At 50.6% G+C, this 16,698-nt stretch overlaps 3 protein-coding genes and 1 long non-coding RNA gene across 17 annotated transcripts in view; 1 reads left to right on the top strand and 3 right to left on the bottom strand.

Moving 5' to 3' along the window:
• On the bottom strand, positions 1 to 2,951 carry RBM15B (RNA binding motif protein 15B). Its single transcript, XM_088062028.1, has one exon. The coding sequence runs from the start codon at positions 2,949 to 2,951 to the stop codon at positions 204 to 206; it is 2,748 nt and encodes a 915-aa protein (XP_087918154.1). The 3' UTR covers positions 1 to 203.
• A 364-nt stretch (positions 2,952 to 3,315) lies between these two features.
• MANF (mesencephalic astrocyte derived neurotrophic factor) lies at positions 3,316 to 7,935 on the bottom strand. The gene is made up of 4 exons (XM_005522189.2): positions 7,779 to 7,935; positions 5,446 to 5,573; positions 4,567 to 4,708; positions 3,316 to 3,658 (listed from the first exon to the last, which is right to left on the bottom strand). Exons 1-4 carry the CDS (start codon positions 7,864 to 7,866, stop codon positions 3,474 to 3,476), a joined length of 543 nt encoding a protein of 180 aa, XP_005522246.1. The 5' UTR covers positions 7,867 to 7,935; the 3' UTR covers positions 3,316 to 3,473.
• Positions 7,936 to 8,134: 199 nt separating this feature from the next.
• LOC148183206 (uncharacterized) lies at positions 8,135 to 16,176 on the top strand. The gene is made up of 3 exons (XR_015773627.1): positions 8,135 to 8,243; positions 8,920 to 8,988; positions 16,045 to 16,176. It is a non-coding gene; the product is annotated as an uncharacterized LOC148183206 (long non-coding RNA).
• DOCK3 (dedicator of cytokinesis 3) overlaps positions 12,080 to 16,698 on the bottom strand; it is a 183,288-nt gene continuing 178,669 nt past the window's right edge. For all 14 annotated transcript variants that reach the window (XM_088061622.1, XM_088061619.1, XM_088061624.1 and 11 more), the window contains one exon: positions 12,080 to 16,591. In XM_088061622.1, the coding sequence (XP_087917748.1) occupies positions 16,085 to 16,591 (507 nt within the window). In that variant the 3' untranslated portion in view covers positions 12,080 to 16,084. The remainder of the gene's footprint in view (positions 16,592 to 16,698) is intronic.

Raw genomic sequence — 16,698 nt, forward strand, 5'->3', positions numbered from 1 at the left:
GACAGTGTCACATATTAAAAACGAATAAAATGGGCTCTATTTAAAATTTTAATAGATATTATAGGTATTAAAATTAATTAGAAACTAAAAATCTTACCACTTTGGTCAAGGTGTTTTGAGCCTCAACCAAAATGATCAGCCTTAAAAACAACTGGGCTGTGTGACACACAAAGAAAACATGGAATTTGAAAAGACAGTGTGGGCTAGGCAGTGTCTTTGACTATAACTATCACCATATGTTCTTCTTCTAACTTCCCCAATGTCCTTAGTGCTGACTGGAGGTACTGCTGAGAGAACTCGCAAGGAGGGAACGCGTAAAGCATGCCTGTGCTGTCCCTGCCCTTCGCCCCTCCCACGGGCAGGCTGATAACCCCAGCAGCCTGCTTCTGTTTCAAGTAGGAGACCAGATTCCTGAGAAGCCGTCGCTGCAAGCCAGGCTCTACCACAGGGAAGGTCCCCTCGGCCCCTGCCCCTGCCGGGGCTGACTGGGTGGCCAGGAGCACGGCGTAGCCGTTGGGGCTGCCTTGTTTGATGCGCCGGGTGACTTCATCCAGCTTGGGCTGGTCCAGCCGAAGTCTCTGAGCGATTTTGAGCTGCGTCAACTTCCCGCCAGACGAATGGTCTTTGAGGAGTCCGTTGATGACACCCAGGTCTCCCTCCAGGATGTGCATAGAGGTGGGGAAGCAGCTGTTTTTTAGCACAAGAAGCCCATTCCAAGCAAGTTGCAGTGTCTGAGCATATTCTGATAAATTCTTTAGCTTTTTGGTCTCAGATTTTGGCTCCTCGTGAGTTTTTGATTCCGATTCACCAGTTCGATGATTGCGTTCGCTGTCCCTTTTTTTGGGCTGGGGAGCATCGGCTGGCTCGCGATGGGGTTTCTCCTCGGCCGCATGACGATTGTTCTGGAGGGAGTTGCTCTGCTCTTTCTCGGCTCCGGGTTCTGTAGTGTGATTCTCCTTGCGAGCCCTGTCAGGGCTGCGGTCTAGAGCTGGCCCACTGGCCTTTGTCCTGCTTCTGTCCTCATAAGGCGAGTGAGTAGTCCTCCCGCGGTCACTGGAAAGACTCCGGCGTCTCCGCCTCTCTTCCCACGGTTTGGGCACGCTGCGGTCGCCGTCGCTGCCCCAGCGCTCCCCGCTCCGGCTGCGCACGGACCGGCTGTAGCTCTCCAGGTTGTTCCTGCGTTCGGCGTTTTTGGCAGGGCTGGCCCAGTCTGCCTCCACAAAGCTCCTGTCTCTGTCCGAGTACAGGAGGTGCGGAGGAGTCCTATCCCGCACCCTCAAGTCTTGCTCCAGGCTCCGGTGCCGACTGTACCCATCAGCCAGTAGCTCATAGTGCACGGGGAGCGGCGCAGGCTGGTACTGCTGCGGGTATCTCGTCTCTTCTGCTTTGGCAAAATCCACTCGGAGCCTCCTCTCTGGTCCGCCCAAGGGGAAGCCCCTCATCTGCGCGCAGGCGGCCTGGGCAGCGTCCAGGCTCTCGTACTGGATGTAAGCGAAGCTGTCGCCCTTCACGTAGTCAATAGTCCTGATGCTGCCAAAGCGGTCAAACTCCCTGGCCAGGGCAGCCAGGGAAGTGCTGGGGCCAAGGCCCCCCACCCACAGCCGGGTGGTGGGGTTGGCTTTCCCGTAGCCGATTTTGATGGGGTTCCTGCCCACAACGCGGCCTGACATGGCCACCTTGGCCCTGTGAGCCATGTCCAAGTTCTGGAACTTGAGGAAGGCGTAGGCACCACCCTGGCCACGTGCGGGGCGCTTGATCACCACCTCCTCGATGATGCCGTATTTCTCGAAGGCGCGCCTCAGCTCCACCTCCGACACGTTGTGGTCCAAGTTGCCGATAAAGAGGTTGCGGGTGGCTCTCTGGTCATCCTCTGGCATCAGGTCTTCCTCGGCCACGATAGGGTAACTGTATGGGCGGCCGCGCTCGTCGTACAGCCCGTAGTAATCCAGGGCCCGCTCCCGCTCCCGGGAGAGCCCGATGGCAGCCGCTTCCAGCGCGAAGGCGGCAGCGGCGGCGTGGCGGGGCCGCGGCTCCCGCAGCAAGGGGCTGGTGACCGGCGACAGCGAGCGCTGCTTGTACTGGTAGGCGCTGTGCAGGGGCGGCAGGTACCCCAGCGGCTCCGGGGAGGGCGCGGGGGGCGGCGTGCGGCTGCGCCGGCCCCCGCGCAGGTACACGGGCTCCACCTTGAGCGGCCGGTCGTAGAGGAGCAGCTGCCGGGCCCGGGCGTGCCGCCGGGCGTCGCGGGCGTCCCCGGGGTGTCGGAAGTTCACGTAGGCGACGCGGCCGAGCTCGGGCGTGTGGGAGAGCTTGACACTGATGTCCCCGGCGCCCCCGCCCGCGAAGCGCTGGAAGAGGCGGAACAGCCCGTCCTCCAGCAGCTGGTCGGGCAGGGCCGCGCTCAGCCCGCTCACCAGCAGCGTCTTGTACTCGCAGGAGCCGGGCGGCTCCCCGGCCAGCCCGGCCGAGCCCCCGAGCGGCGCCAGCAGCAGCGAGGGCGCGGCGCCCGGCGGCGGCCCGGCCAGCAGCAGCGACGGGGCTACCACGGCGCCCGGCAGCGCCTTGGCCTTGGGCACGCCGAGCGCCCGGGACGAGGAGGAGGAGGAGGACGAGGGGGCGGCCTGGCTGCCGCCGCGGGCGCCCGAGGCCGAGCCGCTCCCCGCCGGGCGGTGGTTCGAGTCGCCGCCGCCGCCGGCGCGCTCATCGCCGCGGTGGCTGCGGGGGCTGGGGCCGCCTCCGCCGCCCCTGCTGCTGGTGGTGGTGCCGCCGCCGCCCCCGCCGCCGCCGCCGGGCGTGGACTTGTCCCGGCTGCTGCGGGAGGCGCCCGAGCTGCGGTGCGGGCCGGGCCGGCTGCTGCTCTCGCGGTCGCGGTCGCGGGGCCGCTTGGCGGCGGCGGCCGCGCGTCCGCCCGCGGCCCCCGGCGGGCTCGAGTCGCGGTCGCTGCCGCGCTTCATCGCGCCGGGCCCGCGGCTCAGGAGGCGCCTCCGGCGGCCGCCGCCATCTTGGACAAAAGGGAGCGAAGGCGGCTCCGGCCGCCGCGCCGCGCGGGCTCTACGTCATCGCTCCGCGCGCGACGCGCCGCAGGCCGGCGTCACGGGGCCGTGACGTCACACGGCGCTTCCCGCCGCCCGCGCGCGACGGCCGGGCGGCCAATCAGGGCGGGCAGCGAAGCCCCGCCCCTCGGCGGGCTGAGGGAGCGCGCGCGGTGCCGGTCCGCGGATGGAGCGAGGGCGGGAGAGGCGGGGGATGCCGGGAGCCGGCGGGTGAGGGGCGCGGAGGGGGATGTGTCCCGCAATCACGTCACACGGCACGGCTCCGCCCGGTACACACCGGCGAACTTTAATGAAAGTCCCGTACAAAGCGCGGGGCCGGCGTCGCCCCTCATAGCCTCGAGGTCGCCCCTTACAGTCCCCTCGCAAACCCCGGTCTCGCCCTCAGAGCCCAGTTCTCGCCCCTCAGAGCCCCGGTCTCGGCCCTCAGAGGTCTGTCCGGGCGCCGGCCGCCCTCGGCGCGTACTTGGGCATCAGTTCGTGGATCCTGCGGATGAAGTCGGACTTCTCTGCACAGCCCTTGCACACCTCGCCCCAGTCATCCAGGATCCGCCGCAGCTCCTTGACTCGCAGCTTGCGCAGGTCGGCGGTGCTTAGGTCGATTTGCTTGTCTGCGGGGAGAGCAGAGCTGCACTCAGACAGGCCAGGTGGGCGAGGAAGCCAAAACACAAGAGGGAGAGAGGTGCCGGGGATGGAAGTAATGTCTAAGTTAGGATTTGGACAGCGGGTAAGGCTCTTAATGCTAAAAATTATTAGAAGACAGAAAGCTTGGTTGTGGTTTATATGCAGAAGTTCCACAATAGCCCTGAAAGCCCCTTTGTTATATGAGCAGCACCACCACTCTTCCACTGGATAAAAGAAATGTAGCAGAGTCGTTTCAAGGGAAAGATAAGAAAGTGACAACAAGAAGCATCTTTTCAGGAAGCAACACAACCTTAGTAGGAGAAATGATAAGTATAAAGACCCACAGTCCAAGGGGTATCTCCAGGAGGTGTAAGGACAGCCGTAAGGGAAAGCAGAAAGAGGCCTGTGCCTGTTTTTGTATTAGTCTTTTTTCAGGAACAGGATTCATCTAGGAATGTGAGTTCAAGAAAGTGATGAGAGGCAGAGTGGAATGCTCTGAGGAGACACCAGAGGAGATGAGAAAGCAGTATTTATCACCCTGCTGCTGGGAACAGGGCCTGAGCCCCACCACAGTGACACCCCCACACGCTGCCAGCACAGGCTGTACCACACACCCTCCCAAACACGATATTCCAAACAGCAATGTGAGCACAGCAGTGCTGCTACTCCTTAGTATTAGTTATTCCAGGGCTGATCAGTGTCCCCGCAGAAACCAAGAAGGGTTAGCAGCCAACAGTCTTACTTAAGCATATCCATAGAACTCTCTAGGATGTTCATGGAGAGCAACCCAGGTTGTGCAATGTAACTAGGCTATAGAAGTCAGTTCTGAGTAGTTCTAGGATGTTGCTTTACCCCCAGCAAATCATGGGCATTTCCTCTTGTGCAGGCAACTCACCGTATTTTAGTTCACAGATCTGACTGTCTTTCTTCTTTAGCTTCTCACAGATCTTTTCCACAGGGATGTGGTGACTCATGGGCTTTGATACCTCATTAATGATTTTGGTGGCTGCATCACTTGTGGCCCCAATGTAATAGCACTAGAGGGAAGAAAAGAGTGAAGTGGGGATGCATTGAAAAAAAGGCTTCTAAAAGCAGAGTTTTCTGTCCCTGTCCTCATCTGGTTTTGCAGCTGGATTCTTACTGTTACAGAATCTCCCCAAGGTACTGCTAGAGCTGGGCAAATGGAGCCTAGCTGAGCCCAGAATACTGAGCAAGTGTTTTCCATTGCACTGATTTTACAGCTACTGAGGCTGGTGGTCTTGGTTTTTTAACTTTATTAAAATAAAACAGGATTAGGAATAAAGTCTTCTTCATTCAAAGAGCCTCTCTGAAAACGTGTTCCCCCTCTGCATGTCTCTGTAGTTCTCTGAGGAGAGTTCAGGTTCTTTGGGCCTCTTTATACACAAATTGCCTCTGATTTCAGTTAGGGCAATTTGGTTTCCTTTATTTAGTTTTCAGCTAAACAGACAAAAAGTGTAAGTATTTTAACAGATTATACTATTTAAGGGACAGGGAAGCCCTACAGCAAACAAAAGCTTTATCTCCAGTGCTTCAGTAACAGTGAGATGCCAGCCAGTCCAATCACTGTTGACAGGGTGGTGGGTTTTTTTTTCCTTTTTTTAAAAGTAAAGAAATTTAACTCCTTGAGTTCTCTCATAAAAATACACAACTGTGGCCACAGAGCCAGCAGAAACAGCCCCTGGGAAGCCATATCATACAGACTCAGTTTCCCCTCATTTGCAGGAGGCAAATATTACTGACTCCCCCTACTTACCAGGCGGTTCTCTTTGCCCTTTGCTTCTTTGCAGGATTTCAAGAGCTCCTTTTCAATACTGGAAGGTGTGAATTCAATGTCGTTGTCCTTTAGACTCTGGTAGAACCTTCCCAGGAATGTGACACACACTGGAAGGGAAGATGGATGGAGTTATCAGCCAGAGCAGTAATCTCATGGCAGCTCTTAGAGGACACTCGTAGTGAAAAAGAATCAGGGGTTTAGATAACAGAACTTTTCTGAACTTCACCCATGGTTCAGAAAGTCATTCAGAGCACATGTGAATCAACAACATGCTCTGGTACTTTTGGTGGGAAATTAGATCCATGGAAGTGTCAAGAGGCTTCTGTACATTGTCTTGAATGAGCATAGGATCATATGATGGATACAAAACCACACCCATGCAAAAATGTAAATTTAAAGTTGTCTTGCTGCTTTGGGAAGCAACTGGTAAAAACATGGGTGTCAAACCCAGTGCTGATAGAAAACCAATTCTGTACATAATCCTCTGAGACTCCCTGTGTGCTTACTTCAGTAACAGGGTATCACTGATTACCAGGCTGCTTCAGCTGAAATTACTTCCAAGAGAAAAAGAAATGTGATCCCATGCTATGTCCATGCGGCACCTTTCTCCTTCTTTCATTTCCACAAGCTTCTGATGCAGTTTCAGATGGAAAGATGGAAGATTCTTAGACATAATGCAACTCCCACAAGTGCAGCTGCAGCTGAGAGGACAGATCCAGGTTCCTGCCTTTGGGAAGGGCTGCACAACTCGGTCATTGCTCCTTCCCTTGGCAGCAGTCGCTCCACACATGCTCCAAAGTGCAGCAGCCCCGTGTGTGGCTGGGAAGGAGGGCAGACAGCCCATGGGATGCCTGAAGGACACCCTGAGTATCAGATTTTCATCTCACAACACATCTGTGGATATCAGCATCACCCGGACCGAGCACTCTGCAGCCCCTCAATTCCTGCTCAGCACCTGGGGATCCTCACACCTTCCCATGCGAGATGAGTGCCAGGAACCATTCTGCCTCTAAGGAACAGGTATGAGTTATGTCTTTCATGGGATTTGTTTACCCCAGCAGGGAGGGACTGGCAAATATTGTTGTCATTAGCAACTTGTGTTCAACTCAGAACACGACACATGGCACAGTAATTGGGCAGAACAGGAAATGGAGAATGGCTGTCATAGAACCGAGTAGAAATGAACCCTCATTATATTAAAACTAGAACTTATTATAATATGGGCCACTTTGGAAAACATTTTTTGTATGCATACAGTACCCTTATTTACCTCCCAGCAGTCTATCCCCAGTCAGACACACTGAGGTCCACTGTAAGCTCTTGGGAAGTGAAAACCTTGGGAAGAAAAAACTTGCTGCAGACAGTGACACTGATGGATAGAATCACATTTCCAGTCCAGTGCTGTGACAGCAGCTGGAAGTTTTGATTTATGGGGTTTCTTCCCCTCATTCTGTCTTAGTGAGGGATATTAGATATTAACTCCCAACCAGCTACTAGAGCCCCACCTCAAGTTCTGCTTGCTCCACTTGGGGAATCTGTTCAGTTCACTGTACAGGAGCAGCTTAATTTGCTGTGCAGCTCAACAGGTTCTACCCCCGAGGCGTTTGTATTTCCGTGGTACACAAAGGGTCCGACTTGATTTGGATCAGCTGCTCACGGCTCCTGGCTGTGCGCACTGAGAGGACTCAGAGCACCCCGTGAACGTAATAGTGTGATGACTAGGGGGGGAGTCCCGGCGAGGTCCGGGTAAGTAACCTCACTCGTGTTCTCCTGCTCCCTGCCCTGGTCACCGTCACCCGGCCGGGACAGCCGGCGGGAAGCGCTGCCCCGCCAGTGCCGAGCTGCGACAGTGCTGATCTCCCAGCGTCATCGCTCTTTCCCGTGGGGACTCTACGCTACCGCTGACCCTGTGGAGAGGGACGGGCAACTTCCCGACAGAGTGCAGTACCCTCGGAAGGGAGATCCCGTCCCCGGAGCGCGGCGCAGCTGGAAACCCCGCCCCTCCTGCCCCGCGGGCCGCCCGGCGCATCGCCCCGGCACCGGACACCCCCGAGCACCGCCCCGGCACCGGTCGCCTGCGAGCGGCGCCCGGCCCGGCCCGCCCGCACTTGGCCAGACTTCGGAGACTTTTCCTGCCGCTGGAGGCAGCGCTCCCGCCGGCCCGGCCCAGCACCGGCGGGTGGACTGTCACAGCCCCACGGCTGGTCCGCGTCCCAGCCCCACAGCCCGGCGGACGGGCCAGACTGCGGGAGGCGGCGGCGAGGAGCGGCCTTCCCCCGCCGTGCCCGCGGCCCGGGCCCGTCCGCACTCACCCTCGCAGTCCCCGTCGCGCAGCGCTCGGCCACCGGCCGGCAGCAGGAGCAAGGCCAACGCCGCGCAAAGCCCGTGGGCCGCCCGCATCCCGCCTCGCCCGGCAGCGCCCGCCGCACCGGCACCACCGGCACCACCACCCCACGCCGGCTGCCCCCGCCGCCGCCGCCCCATTGGCCAGCTCCCCGCCCGGCCGCCACGCTCTCCGCTCCCATTGGCCGCAACGCCGCCTCCACGGGAGAGTTGGCGGCCGTTGATTGGGGGGAGGCGGCAGAGGGCCGGCGCGCGGAGCGGGGCCCCGCCCCCTTTGCTGCCATCTTTGTTAAGGGAAGGGCGCTCGCGAGCGCTAGCCGCGGGCGCCATCTTGAGAAGGGGCAGATCCTCACACCTGTGGGCGGGCGGGGCCGCCCCGAGCCCGGGCTCCGCCTTCCACACGGCTGTGGCGGGGCGGTGTGCGGCAGCGCAAGGTGAGGCTTGAGGGGTCGCTCGAGGCCCCCGGGTAGCGTGAAGTCGGTGGGGAAGAGGAGCCGCGTGCTTGTGGGGGGTGTCCCGTGAGGGGTGGGAGCGGCAGGGACGGGTTCGGTGCCAGCACGGGCACAGCCCGTAACGGGTGGCTCTGGGTACGAGGACTGGGTGCTTTGAGGTGGGACAGCTCAGAGGTCAAAATAGCAAGCTGCGTGCACTTATTTCTGGCTTCTTGGGTGGATGTTTTTGAAAGAAATTTTGTTTAATTCCAACTTAATATCCTAGTTTTTGGGCCTATCACCTTTTGCTCAGGGACATAGGGGGATTCCTAGGGTTGTCCTGTGCCAGGGCTAGGAGTTGGACTTTGGTGATCCTTGTGGGTCTTTTCCAACTCAGACTATTTTGATTCTGTTCCAAAAGCCCTCACAGTTTGTGCTGCTAACTACCTTAAACAATCCCAAACACTGTGAGTTTATAACTGAAATCCCCTTGAGGTTGGGAGAGGAGCACACACCTGTTGATAGCTCCTTGTGCGGCTTTATGTGTAACTCTGCGTATCCTGGGCTGTCATTCCAGTGAAGGGAGAGTCAAAGTCACAGCCCTGTGCTACAGCAAGGGAGCTCCGTGGGCTCTTGAGGCAGCCTGGTGGGGCAATGCCTAATCAGAATTTTCTTGCAGGTCATCAGGTGTAAGTGATAAGCCTGATGAGGTGAGGAGGAGCACCTGATACAGGAAAGGTCACAGCAGGTGAGCACTAATTAGGACACTAATTGCCAGTGAGAGTACATCATGTGTTCATTAGGAGAGGTGGTTTTGCACATTTCTAGATCTTGTTATCTCTCCAAATATTATTAAGATTATTAAGGTTATTAAGATCTGTATTAATATTATGTCATTCTGTAATGATTTCCAGAATTACTCAATATAAGTATACTTTAGGAAGATTATTGTCTTTTTAAAACTTACATTCATTGCCCACTAAAGTCACTTAGCTGTGCAGAGAAGTGGTGGCTTAAAGTGCCCTTTTTTCTTATCAGGATAGAGGCCAAAACTGTGAGATGAAGTGGCTTCTTAATTAGGTGGAAATAGGGCTTAAATTTGGAATTAGGAGACTTTAGGAGGGTCATGATAAGGACAGAGTTTACCTACCAAAACAGTGCAGTTATGAAGCATCTTCAAGCTAGGAACTTTATACATTTTTATGGAACAGGCAAGGAGTAATTTTATTTGGTTTTGGTCTGGGAAATGAGTTTCTGTGTATTTCAATATGAGATCCTCAAATGGGTCTGAGGAAGAAGAAGAACTCCTTTTGGTTTTTTCCTTATTTTTATTTATAGTTTGTTTCAGCAGCTAGAATGGATTCCTTGCATTTTACCCTGTGCTTCATTTTGATCCATGGAGAGTTTTTGGGGCTCTGTTTATTCCACCACCCTCCAGGCTCTGTCTCTCTGGACCATTAGGGATTTGTCCTGGCTGAGACCTGGGTGATGGAGAACTTGTGCTGGTCCTCACTGTTGTTTCTTCCTAGTATCCAATCTAACCCTGGTCTTTGTCATTCTGAAGGCATCCCCTTGTGTCCTTATCACTCCAGGGCCTTGTCCAAAGTCCCTCCTCCACTCTCTTGGAACCCCTTTAGGCATTGTTGGAAGGTGTTCTAAGTTCTGCCTGGAACCTTCTCTGCTCTGGGTTAGTCAGCCAGTTGAGTGGGCAGGAGAGTTAATTTGGCTCGGTGGATCTGTGGGGATTCCAGTCGTTGGGAAGTGCAGGTAACTAGAGGATGTTCCTGGCAGCTGTGGGGGCTGGGGCAGTGCTGGCTCTGCCGCCTGAGAACACAGATCTCTTACAGCCATGGAGGGGGGAGGAAGGGGCTCAGCCTCCGCTGTTGGGCTGTGAGGACAAAGACGAGAGTTCTGTCAGGGGGGAGGGGAAACAACTTGGGAAAAGGTAATGCAGTACTGCTGTAAATGAATGCTGAATAGAAGATGAAGTGTAATAGATCTACTGTTCCAAATTTGGGGTTAATTTATGTGGGATTAACAGTAAAGCCCATCAAAAGGGAGAAGTGGTGTGTGGACCTGTTAAGACACCTGAGCTCAGAGGTCTGCCTTGTGAACTGTGTTTCCCTGGCTTGCTAAGAATCATCTACAAGTGGAGGCGCTTTTATGCATAGGGTGTAGAAGACTGAATCTTTCATCCGCCAGGTTAGAGTAATTTCTAGAGGTTTAATTTCTCCTCTTATCAGCTTTGTAATGAAATTCATACTGAGTCATATATTGAAACTGTCCTGAAGTTTTCTTATTTAGATAAGAAGAGGTATTTGGACATGGGATTTAGATTTCAATCTGACTAGTGGCAGCTTAAATAAAGTATTGGACTTACACTGAAAAAAATTGATCTGTTGGTTTTAACAGAAACTGGAGTATTTTTTTAACTCTTGTTTAAACCTTAGGGCTTCACACATCTTTTGTTGTGTCAAAATACAGTTTTTATTTCCTGTGCTTGGTTAATAAATAGTTTTTATCTGAATAAAAAATACTTTCTTAATGAAGATTTAATAAGCTGGCTTAGAAACAGTCTCAAAGGGTCTGACTGAAGACAGGGAGAAGGGTCTGGAACATAAGTCCTAGGAGGAGTGGCTGAGGGTACCAGTGTTCAGCTGGAGGTCTTTTCTCTCTCTACAGCTGCCTGAAAGGTTGTAGTCAGGTGTGGGTTGGCCTTTTCTCGCAGGGAACAAGTGACAGAAGAAGAGGAAATGGCCTCAAATTGTGCTAGGGAAGGTTCAGGTTGAATATTAGGAAAAATTTCTTCACTGGAAGGATGGTTAAGCCCTGGAACAGCAGGTTGCCCAGGGAAATGCTGAAAATCCCTGGAAGTGTCCAAAAACCCAAGTGGATGTGGCACTTCACAATATGGTTTAGAGGGCGGAGTGGTATTTGGCTGAAGGTTGGACTTGGTGATCTTCGAGGTATTTTCTAACCTGAATGATTCTATGATTCTATTCTTTGATACAGACTTCTTCAGGCACCAGGTGAACATTTTAGCTAAGCCACACTTTGATACTGTAGATACACCCAAGTACCTTGCTACAGTTTCTCTTCTCAGTATTTGTATGTGGTGTGAGCAAAGGGTACCTTGGCAGTCCATGTACATCCTGGGGCCAACTGAAGAGTCAGACTTGCTGCTAAATAGCTTTTGAGACATGTTCTGCAAGTTTTTTTGTTGATTTGCCAGGACTCATTAAATGAGTTATTTTGCCTTCTGTACAATGGCCTGGTTTACTAGTGGTAATGGAAGTAAATTGGAGATTAGGAGCCTGCAGAAGATACCATAGCTCTGAATTCCAAAATACTGTGTTCCTGCATGTCTTAACTACTATTCTTAGACATCTATTCTGTTAAAATGATCAGTATTTAAGTACTATTGCAATAAAAGAGTAGCAATCTTTTAGGCAGTGAGATAGTGGTGGTTTAAGCCCAGCTGATAAGGAAGTGGCACCTAGCCACTCCACAGCTGTCCTAGGGGGAAGTTTTGCCTCTGAAAGCATTGGCCCACAACTGTGCCTGGGGCTGTTGCCATTGCCACGTCCACCTACCTGACTGGACCAGGACGGGGCTGTACCTGCTGCTTGCTTCAAGAGTTGATATTAAATAACACTGTCAGCTGAAAGTGTAACATGGAAACCTTTCCTTCACCACACATAAAGTCCTTTTGGTTGCTTCCCCTTTTTGTCATTCACAAAAAAGGTGGGAAGTGAGGGTTGTGCCTTGTCTCTTCTGAAGGTTTAGGGCAGTCTGAGGGTAGCACTGCCTGGATGACAGCAATGACCATACAGCTGTACTGTTTTAATATCAGGTATTAATCTTTAATTCCACATCACAGCAGTCGAGTGAATGGGTAAGGGAAAGGAACCCAAAACAAACGGCAGATATTTACATCTAAAATTCACACCACTTATTTGTTGGTTCTGGAAACATGCTATCACAATATATACAATGAAGTACCTTTAGGACACTTGTACAAATTAATTTTTTCCTTTTGAATTTGATTTCCATTATAGATAAGATAGCTGTTTTCATTTTATTTTAAACATGAATACACAAAAGAGAAGTGGTTAGAGGTTTTTGCCTTTTTTTTTTTTTTTTTTTTAAATAAGCACAGAATGCCAGAGGTTAAAAACACATTTACAGGGCAGAATACCAGTCAGACATCACAATCTATACATTTTTTGCTCAATTTCCTGTACAAATACACAGCATTCAAATGGGGGTATTTACAAAGAAGCATGACCAGAGGAAATTTTAAATACCACATAATTTGTTTCCCAAAGGCTCTTGCTCTCTCCAGCCTCCCCAGTTTTGGCTGATACTCCCACAGAAGGGATATGCAGTATCCCTTACCTAAAAAAGGGCAAGTAAGCTAAAAATCAAACAGAGGAAAATACAAAAAAGGATCTGAACCTTGCATACAGCAATAAAACCAACCCAGCTACTGGGGGGGAAAAAAAAAAGTAGGATTCAGAGAAATTGTTTTAAATGCTTTTCTTCTAGCACTGTAGCTCCTTCTCAGTTTTGTTTCAGATGGGGCCAGCAGGTACACTGACGATGGAGAGATTTATAGCAGAATTCCACCAATTTTTCTCTGGAATGCACATGCTATTTTGTTATGCAAAGAAAACCCAATGAAGGCAAGTACACTGAGGTTTGAATTAGAGTTAGGTATAGAATGTCAAGGTCCTGTTCAACACATCCCGTTGCTGTGGTTTATACAAGGAATCTTCAAATCCTGTTGGGCAAGTGCAACAACTGCTGTTGCTTCCACCTACTCCAGGACTGAGCTTGACGATGGAGTTATACTATGCTAAAAGACACCTCACCCTACAGAGAAATAGTAGTTCCAGGCAATATGAGTTCCAAGATTCACAAAATCTTAATAATAGTCTTTCTATCTTCTGCTCCCTTTAAGGCAAACACTGAAAAGGGAGGCAGAATACTTGGTAGATATCAGAACAATAACAGAAATTTAACTCCAGAGAGGCTCAAATTTGGTAAATTCAGCAATTTATTCCACCCTTCTTTAATGTGGACCTGCAATATATTAGGTATTTGTATACATCACCTGATTGATCTTCGAACCCTTGCAAATACATAGGAATGCCAGACTCCCCAAATGGACTCACTGCTGTTGCACCAGGTCTCTAACCAGAGCAGGATGATGCATTTTCAGATTAGAGCTCTGGTGGGCAGGTTTTCCAGCTGACTGGGACTCAGTCCCATGGTAATTGCATTCTTGGTTCTGCAAAGTTTTATTTGCAAGACCTGCTGGTTTTTCACATTAAGGAAGCTCGGTAAGTCACTACATTTCCTACTTTCAGTCTTGCTGCCAGGAAAAAAAAAACAAAAAACTGGGGCAAAGGAGATGGAATTATAACTTAGTTCTTTTAAGAACTTCACTGGAGGAGTCTTAGCAGGATTGGAGGATAGCATATGTGAAAACATTTCACCCTTTTCTAAGGAATTACCTTGACTTACCTTTACTGAAAACTTCAGTTGTTTTCCTACATTTGTTATATACCAGAGATGCAGCTTGATTTGTTAACACTGAAGACTGTCCTAGCATTGGAAAACTCTCCTTCCTGCTAAAGATGAAACATCCACCATAGGCCAGATTTTATTATCATTGTTTAAATTGTGAAGGATATAATGATTACAAGCAGCCTGTGTTAGTAACAAAATAGAGGAAGCAAGAGAGACTTTGTTCCAGCCAAATAGGCCATTTAAGAAACAAATCCATAACTTAGTAGTTTTGCATGGGCTAGAGCTTGAGAAAGAAAACAAACAAATCCTCTTAAAGTCCCCTTCATACAACTGCTGAGTCCAGATTTATACAGCCAGACCATCTTTAGCTAGTTCAGAAACCATGTACTCTGCCCAGTCACTGTATTTAGAGGTAGTGCTAAAGGTGACCTGTAAAAAAATTATAATCCTTTTTTGCTTCTTTATGCTGTTTTTAGCAGGAGAAACAGAGCAGTTAGGCAAGAATTCAAGAAGTAAGTTGAGTGCTGTTCCTGTTTCTGGCACTAATTTATATGGTGGAGGTTTTATTTGAATGTGCTTCAGATTTGTCAGTGGTAGGAAAGAGGGAGGGTTGTTTCCATCCTATGGAGTGTGCTTTGCAGTCTGCAGGTGAAAGGATTATAAGGAAGGCTAAAATGGGTGTGGGTGTGGCAAGGGAAAGGAAGGTGGCTTGTTCATCTAAGTTCATCTAAAAACATTAAATATTTGATACTATTTTTAAATTGAAATTTTCTTGAAAAGTATGAAAACAGCAATAATAGGTTTCCTAGAACCAAGATCTTTTCTTTGTAAAGAACAATATTACCCACAGATTTTTTTTTCTCCTGAACTGTGCAAGTACTGATTAAAAGGCATGTTTTGTGTTCATAGACCTGTACTGTCTTCAGCTCTGCACAGTTCTGGTTTGTGTGGTGCAGCTTGGTGTCCCCCCTTAGTGTTCTTCAGCCCTTTCTAGAGCTTATCAATAAGTCATGGGATGGGGAAAGGCTGTATTGCTGCCTGAGGAGAAAAGGAAAAAGAAATCAACCTTCAACAGAGAAGCAGCAGCTCTTACTACACATTCTAAAGAAGCAAAAGAGGAAAAAAACACTTGTTCTTTACAGGTTGCCTTTAAGGTCCCTGACTCTGGGGTGTACACTTGATACCGGGCATTGCTCGAGTCTTGGTGTTTCCTGTCTGCTCTGAGAGATGGGAGATTCTTTCTGCACACCAGCTGCAGTGAGTTGTTGGGAGGGACTGAGGATACTGACTTAACAGGAATGAATCTCAGCTCCTGGGTGATGGAAGTTGGTGAGAATTATGATGTTCAGCCCTGAGGCAAGGATTGTTGGATATGATGCATTTAAGCCACCTTTTCTTTACTGGCTGGGTCATCAACCAGCTTGTGGCATGAGAAACTCAATTTGGTTGGTTTTGTTTCAATCTGGAATAGAAATGCTGGTGTCAACAGCCTGCCCAAAGCTGGGCATGGGAAAGGCCTACAATGAGGTTGTAGCTCCAGTAGCCACCAACCTCCTCTCATTCTGTAGCACAGATGAATAACACAATTCCCATGAGAAAGCAGGTTGGCTTAGCCAGTGAAAGCAAAATTTAAGAAATTAAACAGTACATAAAAAACAAAGGAGGCAGAGTTTGTTGGAAATGATATCTTGGAGATCAGTGCATCAGCACTGCTTAGATTGCCTCAGCACCTATGAACCAATGCAGGGAGATCACTGCACAGATATGTACAATCCTGCTCTCAAAAGAGCCAATTTCTTCTTAGAATTGCCATCTTTCCACTGCCTGCAGCTCATGCACCTTCCAATCTGACAGTTCATAGAATCCCTGATTTCAGCAATGAGCTTTCATTTCTGTACAGCAAAGAAATATGTTCCTAGTGCAACTGCTTTTACTCATGTGCGTCTCAGAACTGGGAGGAAAGCAGGTTCAAAATCAACTTGCCACATTCCCCCCATTTTCCCCTCCACTTAAAATTGTATTTTTCAGCTTCTGCAAGTCTCTATGGCTCATATGCCGTATGATGTGGTTAAGAAACTGCAGAAGGAATAAACTGTCCACTGCACAGAAAGTTAAAAAACATAACAGAAAGGTGTAAAAAGAAATTAAAAAGGAAAGCAGCAACCTGCCATGCTGGCCCAATTGCTTTTTTGGGCTTCAGACACAACCTTGCGGCAGTAGAAAATCAGTTTGCTGTTCTCCGAGTCCTGCTCTCTCTCTGTCTATCCAGGCCTGGAATGCCAATGCCAGCTGCGTACCAGGAGCTGTCCCTACTGCTCGCTGATGCCGTGCTCCCATGCCACCCTGGCCTGCTCTTCCTTTCCACCACTCACTGGTTGGGACACCTTACGATGCAACGGGCGGTGTTTGTCATCATCTTCAATTATCATCCCCTCCTCGTTCTCCATGTTTGGCAGCCGGGAGTGGTAAGGTTTGGGGGGTAAAGCAGGAGGGTCCATGGTGTCCTGAGGAATGACTCCAGATGGAGCAGAGTGGCTTCGGCATGGCTGGGATTTGAGCGACTCCAGGACATCAGGCTCAGAGAGACTGTACCTGACCGGGAGGTAGGGTGTCTCTAGATCTTCATCAGTGTTCCAGGCCTGGCTGGGCACAGAATCCATGGTGTCTGTGCGAGGAGGTGGTTCAGAAGAATGTCCAAAATTGCTCTCGCTCAAGGAAGAGACACCACTGCTGGCACTGCCGGATAAAGTGGAGTTACTGCCATCTAGACCAGACTGCGGACTGGTGGGCGATGCAGGGATAGGATGAAGAGGGGACTGTTTGGAGAGAAACAAAACCAGGTTAAAATTGACAAAGGAGGCAATGCTGCATCTTGTGTGTTGATCCCCATTTCAGCTTTTGACAGCGTTGTTAACAACGGCAC

The sequence above is a fragment of the Pseudopodoces humilis genome, chromosome 13 (genome assembly GCF_049639895.1).
Source record: "Pseudopodoces humilis isolate 2021_Gansu_Grassland_sample_001 chromosome 13, ASM4963989v1, whole genome shotgun sequence".
In the NCBI taxonomy this organism is placed as follows: Eukaryota; Metazoa; Chordata; class Aves; order Passeriformes; family Paridae; genus Pseudopodoces; species Pseudopodoces humilis.